General features: G+C 34.6%; 1 protein-coding gene across 1 annotated transcript; it reads left to right on the forward strand.

Moving 5' to 3' along the window:
- Positions 1-136: 136 nt before the first annotated feature.
- cd247 (CD247 molecule) lies at positions 137-13,255 on the forward strand. The gene is made up of 8 exons (XM_058773332.1): positions 137-367; positions 7,707-7,801; positions 10,315-10,359; positions 10,439-10,513; positions 10,596-10,625; positions 12,306-12,359; positions 12,452-12,478; positions 12,559-13,255. The coding sequence occupies exons 1-8, from the start codon at positions 307-309 to the stop codon at positions 12,628-12,630; spliced, it is 459 nt and encodes a 152-aa protein (XP_058629315.1). The 5' UTR covers positions 137-306; the 3' UTR covers positions 12,631-13,255.
- The last annotated feature ends 428 nt before the right edge of the window (positions 13,256-13,683 follow it).

Here is a 13,683-nt window from a genome sequence, read left to right on the forward strand (position 1 = left end):
TGGATTGTTTGTCTCTCGTTCTGTTAATCGCTCATATCTTTCTCTGAGAATGAGTAGGCTGTGTGTGTGTGTGTGTGTGCGTGCGCGTGCGCGTGTGTATGTGTGTGTGTGTGTCGTCAGTGTGTTAGTAGGTGGGTCGTGTCTGTATGTACAGGTGGAGCTCGAGGAGCCACTTCCTGTCACAGAGCAGATCTCGAGCTTCACTGAAGTCACGGTGTCACTCACACACACACACACACACACACACTCGTGCGTCTCGAACCTGCGGCCCATCAGACGACAGACAGACAGACAGACGGAGGGATAATGATGGCGTGGAGAGGAGCGTCGGCCGTGGTCATCCTGCTGTCCATCACACCTGCTTCAGGTATGAGTGTGTGTGTGTGTGTGTGTGTGTTGAGATGTTGAGACGTGTCTGCTGCAGGAGTCAAGGGAAAGCCGCCATCTTTGTTCGAGGTTTGTCGTTTCCTCCGGTGTAAAGATTGAGAATCCTCTCAGAGAATCAGCTCAGAAACTCTTTTCAGATGAGTCCAGCGTTTGACCTTTGGCCTCCTGAGGTCAAAGGCCGTCCACTGCTGACCTGAGCTGGGCTCGCTGGGCTCGTGTTTCGCTCGCAGGCCTCTATCATCTGCCTTCCTTTCGCTCCAGATCGAATATGTCAAGCGATTCAAATTTAATTATTACTCAGAATTGTTTTTTAAAATGTGATTATATGGAATTGAAGAACAAATGCTAGTTATAAAGATCAAATTACAGGCGGCGTCAATATGAAAATGACGAACTGTCACATTTTGTTTTTAATAATAATAATAATATTAAGTTTAACTGATGTTTTTAAAAAGTATCACCTAAATGTATTTCAATATTTTCGTCTTGTATTAATCTTCTATAGTGTTGTGTTATTGTTTGGCTCGTGTTATTCACTCGCTGCTGACATGGTTGCGTAAAAAAAAAAAAAAGTTTATTTATTCACCTCATTTTATGTTTGTCTGTCAGTTTAACAATACATCCACAGTGCAAAAAATGTTTTAAAATACATATTTTTGTACATTTTGCATTGTTAATTTTAATTCTTAATTTTTACAGAACATTTAAATATTTGTCCAGAAAACATTTAATCTAAAACATGAGTGAAAATATCTCCACAGTTCTTTTTTATGATTTGATTGTATAATAATAATAATAATAAGTTTTCTTTATATAGCGCCTTATATATAGCTCAAGGATGTATACATTTTATAACCACAAATAATATCACAAAGATTCTAAAGGCTTGATTGAATCTAAAGCTGCTTTGAAACATGGATCGTGAAAAGCGGCGTACAAATAAAAATGATTTATTTGAAATAATTTAAAATGAAAAAAGGCATAAACTCTGCAACAATGTCAATGAACATTAGTTTCACCATCAACAGATTTTGCTGATTTGAGTGTTTATCGTTTATTAGAAATGCTGAAACATCAGAAGAAACTTCTGCTTCTCCAAACATTATATAAACCCTAAAAACCTGCTTCTGTTTTCTAAAGCAGCTTCACAGTCAACAGCAGATGAACAAAAACAAGTGTTGAATGTTAAAGTGTCTTTAGAGGTTTCTGTGGCGCTCGGCTCGAGCAGAAGAGTGTTGTGTCTGTGAGCTGGATCCGGCGCGGGGAAGCGCTGAGAATCTGCTGATCTCAGATCAGATCAGTGATGCATTCAGTCTTTCCACCGACACACTCCAGTCGTGTCATCAAATTACTGATGAGATGAGCTTCCTGAGCCATTCATGATTTTCCACAAACACACACACACACACACACACTCACTCTCTGTTTACAGCTGGATTCTACAAATAGCTGGTGAATTTAATTCTACAGTCCATCTGGTAGATGCATGTTTTAGATTTAGTATTTTTAGTATTGGGGAATCATTTTAAATTCAAACATACAAGTATATACATACAATATACGTATATGAAGAGTTCATTTGCAAGAACAGATAACTCCGTTTTTAACGATTTTCAAAAATCATGTTTTTTTATTGTGCATTCCAATTAATCTCAATCAAACTGCAGTTGGGTTCATTTGATTCGGTTAAAAAATACAGCCAACTAACACAATTAAAACTTAACAAAATAATTAAAAAAACATGATTTTTGAACATTTTACATAATGGAGTTATCCGTTTTTGCAAATAAACTCATATATAACTATATATATTATTGACATAATATTTGATTTAGATATTACAGACTCTTAAATGGTCATTTCTGCTCATGTATTTTGACTCGTGAGCGTCTCGGAGAATCTTCCGTTCACAGTTTCAGAGAATCTTGATTTCTGCTTTATTGCTCTTAATTGGGTGCGTGTTCAGAGACGTCTGTGTTTGTGCTGAAGGCTGTTTTTGATCAGATGCTGCTGATGTTGTGGAAAGTCTTCATTCAGTGGGCGACGCCAGCTTCGTTTACAGTCAGAGTCCCTCTGTAATAGATCAGTGAATCAAATGATGAGACACGGTGGAAAATACAGGCTGAAAAACATCATTTCAAGGAACACGCTGTAGAGCTCAATCACATGAATGTGATGCTCGTGTTTTTCTGCTGTGAACTCAAATGTGTCACACCTGACAGATGCTGATCAGCGTATAACCAGCGCTCCACATTCACAGCAAGCATTTATTCACATTATACAGACCACCACGCGTCAAACCTTTCTGAAAGATTCATGTTTTTTGAGTAGAAACGGCAATAATGTGAAATATTATTAGAATTTAAAGCAGCTGTTTTCTGTGTGAATATCTATTAAACTGTAATGTATTTCTGTGATGCAGCTGTATTTTCAGCATCATTACTGCAGTCTTCAGTGTCTCATGATCTTCAGAAATCATTCTAATATGCTGATTTGCTGCTCAACAAACATTTCTGATTATTATCAATGTTGAAAACAGTTGTGCTGCTCAATATTTTTGTGGAAACCGTCATGCATTTTATTTTTCAGGATTCACAGATGAATAGAAAGTTCAGAAGAACAGCATTTATTTGAAATGGAAATCTTTTATAGCATTATTAATGTCTTTACTGCCACTTTTGTTCAATTTAATGCGTTTTTGATCAAGTATTAATTTCTTTAAAAAAAATCTAACTAAACCCAAAGTTTTAAACTGTATATATATATATATGTATATATTTTTATGAAGAAATACATTTTCAAGACATATCTATATAAATTAAAAATCACATTCTATTTTCTAGTTTTTACACAAATTCTAGTGTTCGAGTCGCTGGTTTGATTATATTAATAAAAATGATCAAACTATATTTTTCTTTAAAGTTGATCAAACCATACGATCGCTTCATTCACACTAAACTCATCCGCTCGTATTTATTTTACTTTTTAATCTTAATCTAACATATTTAATGTGTAAATTTTAATGTGTTTTATTGCAGTAATGTAGCAAAAGAACAGGCTTTTGTTCATTTGATCTGTTTAGACGAGTCGCACGTGTTATGAACCGAGTTACAGAAACTTAGAAGCTCAAATAAAAGTAAAACAGAAGAACACATATATAACATTTAGTTAAATCCTGTGGACGTCAGTGTTTCTGCTGCATCTGTGCTCACGTTTACAGTACTCGAGTACACTGAAGTCAAAGTCAAGTTTACTGTTATCTGCACAAAATCATACTCCAGTAAAAGTAAAAAAGAGCAGCTTCAAATTATACTGAAGTATTATAAAGCAGAAGTAACCTGGATGTAATCCAGAGCGACCGGATTCCTGTCGAATCATTTTCAATGCAAACTGAATGAATTGCGTAAGAGTTTTTATACGCTAAAGAAAATACAACAGCGCACATTTCTACAGTCAGAAAACAGAACCGTGAAACACTGAGACGAGACGCAGAACAGAAGAACGAGCTCTGAATCGCCTCTCAAACTCCAATTAACACCAAAGATCAGTGCTGCTGTCTGCAGCTTTCTCTGCTTTATTTGAGGCGTTTCTCTCTGTAAATATAGATATGCAATTAACTGTAATTAATTAGATTAATCAGCATATCATGCAGTTTGTTCATTTGATGAAAGCTCTGGTTGTAATTTAATGTGTAATTCTAATAGCGCTGCCTGGAAAGAACATCAATGAACATTTTGAGAGATAAACACAATAAACACTGTTTTCAAGATTTATTGCATTTAGTTTAAAATGTGATAATGTGGTCATTTTAATGATCAAGTCTCACTGAAGCGAACAATACTGTTAAATGTAATACTGGATACTGTTAGATTTCTTTTTTTGTTTTTTGGAAGTGAGAATAAGTCATTGTATAATTTACAGTGAAAAACCGTAAATCTGCATTTCCCAGAATCCTCACATTTGATGTTTTGTTGAAATAACTCATTTCTTAGTTTTTTGAAATGAGTTATGGCATATTTTGGTGTCATGCATGTTTCCATGATGGAGTTTAGTGTCTGTACATCAGTATTTTCCTCCTCAGCTTCTGCAAGAGCTGTCAGTGTATTATAAAGCTACAAAACAGATATTAGTACTTTAATAGGTTGGTATATATAAGTTAACGAAATACCCTTTTACTGTAAATTTGAGGTAAATCTGTAAAACTAAATTTTGCTACCGTATTTTAGTTCTGGCACCCACAGCTCTGTTTTTTACTGTAAATTTCACAGATTTAGTTTTATATATTAAATAACGGATTATACTGCGACGAGCGATGTAGTGGACAGAAAGCCTTCTACAGAAGCATCTCTTAACCTCAGAACACAAACACTCCGGCTTGAGCTTTATATGTGCTATTTTTACAGATCTATTTCCTCATAGATTCTTTGAATTGTATTTTTAGCATTACTGTTACTGTAGCTTACAATCACACTCTTTTGATCAGCTCAATAACCTGAAAAACCTATTAGATTAGATCATAATCATCACGCCACAGCACAACAAGCCCTACCGTAGTATTTATGTCTTGTTTTCTAGTATAAATATCTACAAATTGTTTTGACTCGGGATGCATTTACTTCACTGCAAAAAATGCTTTTTGTCGTTTCCAGCCAAGATATCGAAAACTTCTTAAAGCAAGAAGGGTTTTCTAGACAAGTAAAAATAAGTGTCTTGTTTTCAGAGTTTTTCCTTTGAACAAGCTAAATAATCTTTTCTGTTTGAAATAGGATTATTTTGCTTGTTCTAAGGAAACGCTCACTTAATTTTTCTGAAAACAAGACAATAATTTTTTACTTGTCTAGAAAATCCTTCTTGATTTAAGAATTTTTCGATATTTTGGCTGGAAACGACAAAACATCTAAGTAAGAAAAGCATTTTTTGCAGTGTTGACAAGTAAAACGACTTAAAATATTTTGTCTTGTTTTATGAAAATATCATCCAAATTTTTTTTTTTTTTTTTTTGCTTAAAACAAGTACAAATATCTGCCAATGGGGTAAGAGAAATTATTAAACAAGATTATTTTTCTTCCCCCATTGGCAGATATTTTTACTTGTTTTATGCAAAAACAAAAGTTATTTTACTCGTCAAGTCAATGCATCTTAATTCCAGAATTTGTAGATGTTTATACAAGAAAACAAGACAAAAATACTAGAGAAGAAAATCATGTTTTGCAGTGAGGAGTAAAATCTTCAGAATCGGAAGTACAGTGAAGTGTGGTGTTTTTCTGAGCTCCTCTGATGATCAAATGACCCTGCGTGAGGCGTGAGGCGTGAGGCGTGAGGCGTGAGGCGTGAGGCGTGAGGCCTGCGTTTGACCTGTTCGAGGAGTCCGTCTCGTGAACCGCAGCAGTGAGCGTCTGCGGTGAGGAAGAGGAAGCTCAGATCAGCCCACACTCAGACCAGCTTCAGACTCACTCAGCGCTCATCCAGAATCACACCGCTTCCATACAACCGTATACTCACACAAATACCTCACATTATTGATTCTTCTTCTTCTGCTGCGGTGAAACGCAGCGTGTGTAACTATACGACACTGAATACTTCTCAAGTAAACAAGTGCAGCAGGTTATGAATCTAGATCAGATGTTTGTGAAGCTTCTTCAGTGTTGATTCTGTATTTCTTTGCTTTTACACTGCAAAACATATTTTCTTCCTTCGTATTTATGTCTTGTTTTCTATTATAAATATCTACAAATTCTTCAATCAGGATGTCGTGTAAAATTGTAAGATATTTTGTCGTCTTCTGAAAATATTATTCAAATTTTGTTTGCAAAAGCAAAAATATCTGTCAGTGGAGTAAGAAAAATAAGCTTAATTCAAAGGCGAAACAAGACTTGTTTTAAACAAAAACGAACTAAATTTGCATAATGTTTCCATAAAACTAGACATAATATCTTAACTCATTTTACTTGTCAAGTAACTGCATCTTAATTCCATAATTTACAGATATTTATACCAGAAAACAAGACAAAAATACTAAGTTAGAAGATCATGTTTTGCGGTGCGTATTCAGGCTTCAACCATGACCTTTTATGACATTTAAGCTTCTGCTTTAGGATCTGATGTTCTCATTTAATGCTTTATGTATTTATGTAATATATTTATGTAATGCTTTATGTTTGTATGTATTTCTGCAGTATTTTGTCTGCAATTACACAAATAATATTAATTTATTATATGATATTTAATAAAACAATATATGAAATTAAGTTATTTTAAAGAATTCCTATATGATAATTATTTAAAATCGCTCTACTAAATATAGATTACAAAGATTTTTTTCTACTGAAATATATATTTAGCATTGATCATCAATATTTGAGTCAAGACCAGTCTTCAAACGGATGCTTTGACTGAAAGAAGCGTTTTAAATGAAGTTCTAGTTCATACAGTTTTTATTTATTCCGTAACTAGAAAACGCTTCCTAATGTGTGTTAGTCATGAGTCTCGGAGGTCAAAGGTCTCGTGTTTAAGGGCTTCATTAGTTCGAGTGGTTTAACAGACGCTGGTTTAACTGGTTTAGTTCGGCTGATGAACATCTGCTTGGGTCATCATGATTTTAAACAGCTGCGTCGCTGATTTCATATTTTAATATGATTTAAGCGTGAATCAAACGTGCAGCATATTTCAGAGCTGAAGGAGTTTCACACACAACAACGATGCCTTTCATCAGCTTGTGTTACATTTACACTTTACACCACTTTATTATGTGTGTGTGCTGTAATGCTTTCATGTGTTCCTCCCTCTTTATCTCTCTCACACACACACACACACACACACACACACACACACACACACACAGTTAGTCAGTTAGAGCAGCTGAACAAACCGCTGAACTAGAAACACGAGACGCACACACCACACTTCACAGGAGAGCGTGTGTGTGTGTGTGTGTGTGTGTGTGCGCACTGGCATTCACTACATTATAAAGACCAAATGTCCCCAGAAGTATAGTAAAACCAGTCAGTTTTGAACTTGTTGGGACATTTTTTGGTCCCTGTGAGGAAACAAGCTAATAAATCACACAGAATGATGTGTTTTGGAAATCTAAAAATGCCTGCAGTCTCCTGTAAGGGGTAGGTTTAGGTGTAGGGTTGGTGTAGGACAATAGCACATACAGTAAGTACAGTATAAAAACCATTACGCCTATGGAGAGTTCCCAGACGTGTGTGTGTGTGTGTGTGTTGTTCTGTTGACTGTGCTTGTGTTTGATTGGTTCAGTGCTGCTGGTGTTTGTTCAGATTCATTCATCAATACTCTGCTGTTCTTGTGTTTTTCAGCATCTTCGTATTACGACCCTAATTACTGTTATATCCTGGATGCATTTCTGCTGCTGTACGGCATCATCATCACTGCCTTCTTCGTGCGTGAGCGAGTGAGTCTACAACACACACACACACACAAAGCTGCGGCCCATCTCACACACTCATGCCAGCTGTGCTACGTATAGTGCGAGTACTAGTGTGTTCACACTTTGACACACTTAATTAATCCATAAAACCAAAGCTGAATTTCAAATTGCATACTACCCTACTACACCCTAGTGTGTGTTGCACTCATTAGTCACATCTTTAATAACATGGATGAGAAAAAACACACACACACACGTTTTTCCTGTTTTTTTATTTTTATTTTTTGCATATTTGTCACACTTAAAAGATTCAGATCATCAAACAAATTTTAATATTACACAAAGATAATGCAAATAAATACAAAATGTAGTTTTTAAATGATGATTTCATTTATTAAGGGGAAAAAAAGTTGTCCAAACCCACATGGCCCTGTGTGAAAAAGTGCTTGCCCCCTAAACCTAATAACTGGTCGAGACACCGTTAGCAGCAACAACTGCAATCAAGCGTTTGTGATAACTGATAATGAGTCTGTTACATCGCTGTGGAGGAATTCTGGCCCGCTCTTCTTTGCAGAATTGTTTTAATTCAGCCACATTGGAGGGTTTTCCAGCATGAATGGACTGTTTAAGGTCATGCCACAGCATTTCAATTGGATTTAAGTCCAGACTTTGATTTGGCCGCTCCAAAACCTTCATTTTGTTTTTCTTGAGACATTCAGAGGTGGACTTGCTGCTGTGTTTGGGATCATTGTCCTGCTGCAGAACCCAAGTGTGCTTGAGCTCGAGGTCACAAACTGATGGCCAGACATTCTCCTTCAGGATTTTCTGATAGAGAGCAGAATTCATGGTTCATCAATTATGGCAAGTCATCCAGGTCCTGAAGCTCAGAGCATCACACTACCTCCACCATGTCTGACTGCTGGTATGATGTTCTTTTTATGAAATGCTGTGTTGGTTTTACGCCAGATGTAACGGGACACACACCTTCCAAAAAGTTCAACTTTTGTCGCATCAGTCCACAGAATATTTGCCCAAAAGTCTTGGGGATAATCAAGATATTTTTGCCAAATGTGAGACGAGTCTTTGTGTTCTTTCTGGTCAGCGATGGCTTCTGCCTTGGAACTCTCCCATGATGCTGTTTCTGCCCAGTCTCTTTCTTATTGTTGAATCATGAACACTGACCTTAATTGAGGCGAGTGAGGCCTGCAGTTCTTTAGATGTTGTTCTGGGTTCTTTTATGACCTCCTGGATGAGTCGTCTTTGTGCTCTTGGAGTAATGTTGGTAGGCCGGCCGCTCCTGGGAAGCTTCACCACTGTTCCAAGTTTTCTCCATTTGTGGATAATGGCTCTGACCGTGGTTTGCTGGAGTCCCAAAGCCTTAGAAATGGCTTTATAACACTTTCCAGACTGATACATGTAAACTATTTTGTTTCTCATCTGTTTATGAATTTCTTAAGATCGCGGAATGATGTGTTGCTCTTTAAACACGCTTCACTTTGTCAGACAGGTTCTGTTTAAGTGATTTCAGTAATCAGGCCTGGGTTTGGCTCGTGAAATTTAACTCAGCTTTCTAAAATAATGTGGTTAATCACAGTTCTTTCATGATTTAACAGGAGGGGGCAATTAATTTTTCACACAGGGCCATGCAGGTTTGGACAGCTTTTTTCCCTTAATAAATGAAATCATCCTTTAAAAACTACATTTTGTATTTACTTGCATTATCTTTGTGTAATATTAAAATTTGTGTGACAAATATGTAAAAAATTAAAAAAACAAGAGGGCAAAAACCTTTTCATGGCACTGTGTGTGTACAAACACATACAGTATATATTTTGAAAATATTTAAATGTATATATTTATATTCATATAATTTATATTATATATAAATATATTTAATATATAAATGTAGCATATTTAAAAAAAAATATATACATGCATTTGTTTGTATTTATACATACATAATAAATATACACAGAACACACACATATATTATATAAACAAAAACTTTTATTTTGGATGCAATTAATCACGATTAATCGTTTGACACCACTAATATATATATATGAATTATGAACATTATACACTACCAGTCAAAAGTTTTTAACAGTAAGATTTTTAAAGAATTCTCTTTGATCCAAAATATAGCAAAAGCAGTAATATTGTGAAATATTTTTCTATTTAAATTAATTTATTCCTGTGATTTCAAAGCTGAATTTTTAGCATCATTACTAGTGTCACATGATCCTTCAGAAATTGACTGGTAGTGTATATATAATATAGATTACAAATTTAAGAAATATACAGTATACTATATATATTTACATTTAATATATTATTATAAATATATACATGTAAATATTTCTTAAATCATGTAATCAATAAAAAGTAACTGTTTTCTGGTTACAAGTGTTTTAAAATGTTACAAGCGCTGTAATGAGTTACGATCAGCGCTGGAGAGCAGAGCACGTGTGTGTTATTAATCAAACCCACGATTAGTGTGAAAAATCGCAGTTCATTAATGAAGTTTCTTCCTTCAGTTCGTCAAGAAGAGAAGCAAAGAGGATCAAGACTCGCTGTATCAGGTGAGAATCAGATCACACGTGATCAATGAACCAATCATCACGATATTAGAGACGTTAACGAGCGTCTGATGTCTTCCAGCCCATTAACAAGACCGGCCAGTCAGCGTATGACGTCCTGGGACAGCGCGGGGCTGAGGAGGGTCCGGCCAGAGGGGTGAGTGACCGGTCACATGACACACGTCACATGACACAGGAGCTCTGCTGACCTGACCTGACTGCATGTGTGTGTTTCACAGGGTCGCAAGCGAGGAGACGACACTTACACGGTAAGAGCCTCTTCATCACAGGAAGGAAGTTTATTAGCAGCGCTGAGAAGAAGAATCCAGCTGAAGAAACCACAGAAACAGCATCAGATCAGATCAGAAACGTTACTCGCACTCGCACTCACAGCACAGACTGAAGGGGCTTCGCTTTGCTTCCCCAAGAACCTTTGTTTTTGTCTCGTAAAGAACATTTTAAAACACGTTTATTTCATACGAAGTATAGTTCAAATCTATTTTACTGATATAAAATTATGCTTAGACTTTATTGTGAGTACTGCTTGAGCACAACGCACACACTGCAACAAAGACTCTTCTTACTTAGTGTTTTTGTCTTGTTTCTAGTTAAAATATCTAACGATTCTTAAATCAAGTTGCATTTACTAGATGACTTAAGCTAAAAAAAACTAAATTAAGTGAATTTTGCATAAAACAAGTAAAAATATCTGCCAGTGGGGTGATAAAAATAATCGCGTTTTACTCATTTTACTTGTTTTATGCAGAATTCACTTCATTTAGTTTTTTTTGTTTTTCTTCTCCTGGAAACAAGATTAAATATCTGAAGTCATTTTGCTTATCTAGTAAACGCAGCTTAAGAATTTGTAGATATTTTGACTAGAAACAAGACAAAAATACTAAGTAAGATAAGCCTTTATTTGAATTGTCACTCATCACGATATTATTTTACCATGTACACGGCAAAAAATATTTTCTTTCTTCGTATTTATGTCTTGTTTTCTAGTATAAATATCAAAAATTCTTAAATCAGGATGCATTTACTTGACAAGTAATACGACTTAAGATATTATGTCTTATCTTCTGAAAATATTATTTAAATTTGGTTAGTATTTGCTTAAAACAAGCAAAAATATATGCATCTTAATTCCAGAATTTGTAGATATTTATACAAGAAAACAAGACAAAAATACTAAGGAAGAAAATCATTTTTTGCAGTGTATTACTTTTGTTTGTCTTTCAAACACATTAAAATGCACAAATTAATTCTTTTTTAATCACCTGATCCTCTTTCACCTAATATATTTTTATCTGAAGTACCCCTGAGATTTTAAAATAAATATTTTAATAATGAAGCATCACATTTGCATGTCCATGGTTCTCTGAGTTGATTATGACATGCAGGTAAACAATTTTCAAATAGTTTAAATTGAACATTTTTATGATTTAATTAATAATTAGTTTTTCATTAAACTCAGGAATCCCCTGCAGTTCCTTAACAAACCCAGTTTGGGAAACCTTGACATAATATAATGTTTAATGCACTTCATGTAGTTGATAACAAAAAAATGGGATTAATTTTTTTTACTCTTTGTCATTTTATATCAATATGGTATAAGATTATCTGATTTAAATCAATGTGAAAAACAAGATGAGTCAAAAGTAATCCAAAAGTAGTCTGATTACATTACCGAAAATGTGTAATGTAATGGATTACGTTACTAACTACAATTTTTGTCTTGAAATTTGAACCTGAATTAAAGGAAATAATAAAAAAATATATTATCTATAATGTAATATAATATAAAACACTGGACAACTAGTTTATATTGATGGAGCTTGTTTTCAAATTCAAACAAAACATTTTCATATTTGACTGAAATAACAGAGCAAATAACTTAATTTATTCCTCAAAGCTGTGATGATGATGATGATGATGGTTTGTTTCAGCCTCTGCAGAGGAAGACTGACGACACGTACCGAGAGATCGAGGCAAAGCCAGGCGTAAGTGTGACTGATTCACTTTTACTGAATCGTACCGATTCATCTGAATGATTCATATGAAAAGACTCACTCTGCTTGTGATTCTCCTCCAGCGCCGCCGAACCGATCAGGTTTATCAGGTCAGACACACTTCTCATCACAGCTGAACATCAGATCCTGAGCATCAGAGTGGGTTTGACGTGTTTATTGTGTGTTTCAGGGTTTGAGCTCCGTGACCAAAGACACGTATGATTCTCTGCACATGCAGCAGATTCACCCGCCGCCGCGCTAAACGCTGATTCAGACCACCATCAGGATCACAGTCCACACTCATTCATTCCTGTTCTTGCTTTTTAAGCCTTCCAGATGTTTCTTTTCCTACAGACTCCGGCATTTATTCAGTGTTTTTACAGTAACTGTGTTCAGCGTTTCTCCACTTTGTAAAGTATAGGCTTTCATAATGAGCTCACATCACACGTGTACAGTAGAGTCCGAAGAAAAACCAATATTAAACCGAACCTGATCGATCGAAGAACAAATGCTTAACCCTCTAGTATTGTTCATTTGGGAGTCACACTTGTGTTGTTCGCCGACCGGAGGCCATAATTGTGTACTAATTAGATTTTTTTTAGTGCTGTCAAACGATTAATCGCGATTAATTGCATCCAAAATAAAAGTTTTGTTTACAATATATATTTATGTGTACTGTGTATGTTTACTATGTATATATAAATACACACACATACAGTATATATTTAAGAAAAATATGTTAAGTTTACATATTAAATATATTTATATATGATATAAATTATATGAATATAAATATATAAATGTAAATATTTTCTAAATATATGCTGTATGTGTGTGTATTTATATATATAAATACACATTTCATGTTATAAATATTCATATCTAAATATTGGACCTTTTCTGTATAAAATATATATATATATATATATATATATATATATATATATATATAAAATAATTTTATATATATATATATATATATATATATATATATATATATATATATATATATATATAAAATCATTTTATATCATTTGTTATATTCAATTAATGCAGTATTTAAGTTTAAAAATAGATCAAAAGTATTTAAAATCCATTGAATTGAGGCAGATTTGTTCCACCTTGTGGAAAAAATAATTAATAATCACCTGTAATACCATGGTGTAGCCATTAGATGGCTGTATAGCCATATATCTATATATATATTCAGTGCTGTGCATTCCTTAGTTACTGAGCAGTGTTTTCAGGCATAATCGCTTAAGTTTTTGTCAGCCCTTCATTGCGGCTGATTTGTAGATTGTACACACAAAAACAT

The sequence above is a fragment of the Onychostoma macrolepis genome, chromosome 01 (genome assembly GCF_012432095.1).
Source record: "Onychostoma macrolepis isolate SWU-2019 chromosome 01, ASM1243209v1, whole genome shotgun sequence".
Taxonomy (NCBI): Eukaryota; Metazoa; Chordata; class Actinopteri; order Cypriniformes; family Cyprinidae; genus Onychostoma; species Onychostoma macrolepis.

Coding starts and splice junctions, on each gene's coding strand:
- cd247 (XM_058773332.1), top strand. CDS start 307: ATGATGGCGTGGAGAGGAGCGTCGGCCGTGGTCATCCTGCTGTCCATC. Junction 10,360..10,438: donor ATCAAGACTCGCTGTATCAG/GTGAGAATCAGA, acceptor GATGTCTTCCAG/CCCATTAACAAGACCGGCCA. Junction 10,514..10,595: donor AGGAGGGTCCGGCCAGAGGG/GTGAGTGACCGG, acceptor TGTGTTTCACAG/GGTCGCAAGCGAGGAGACGA.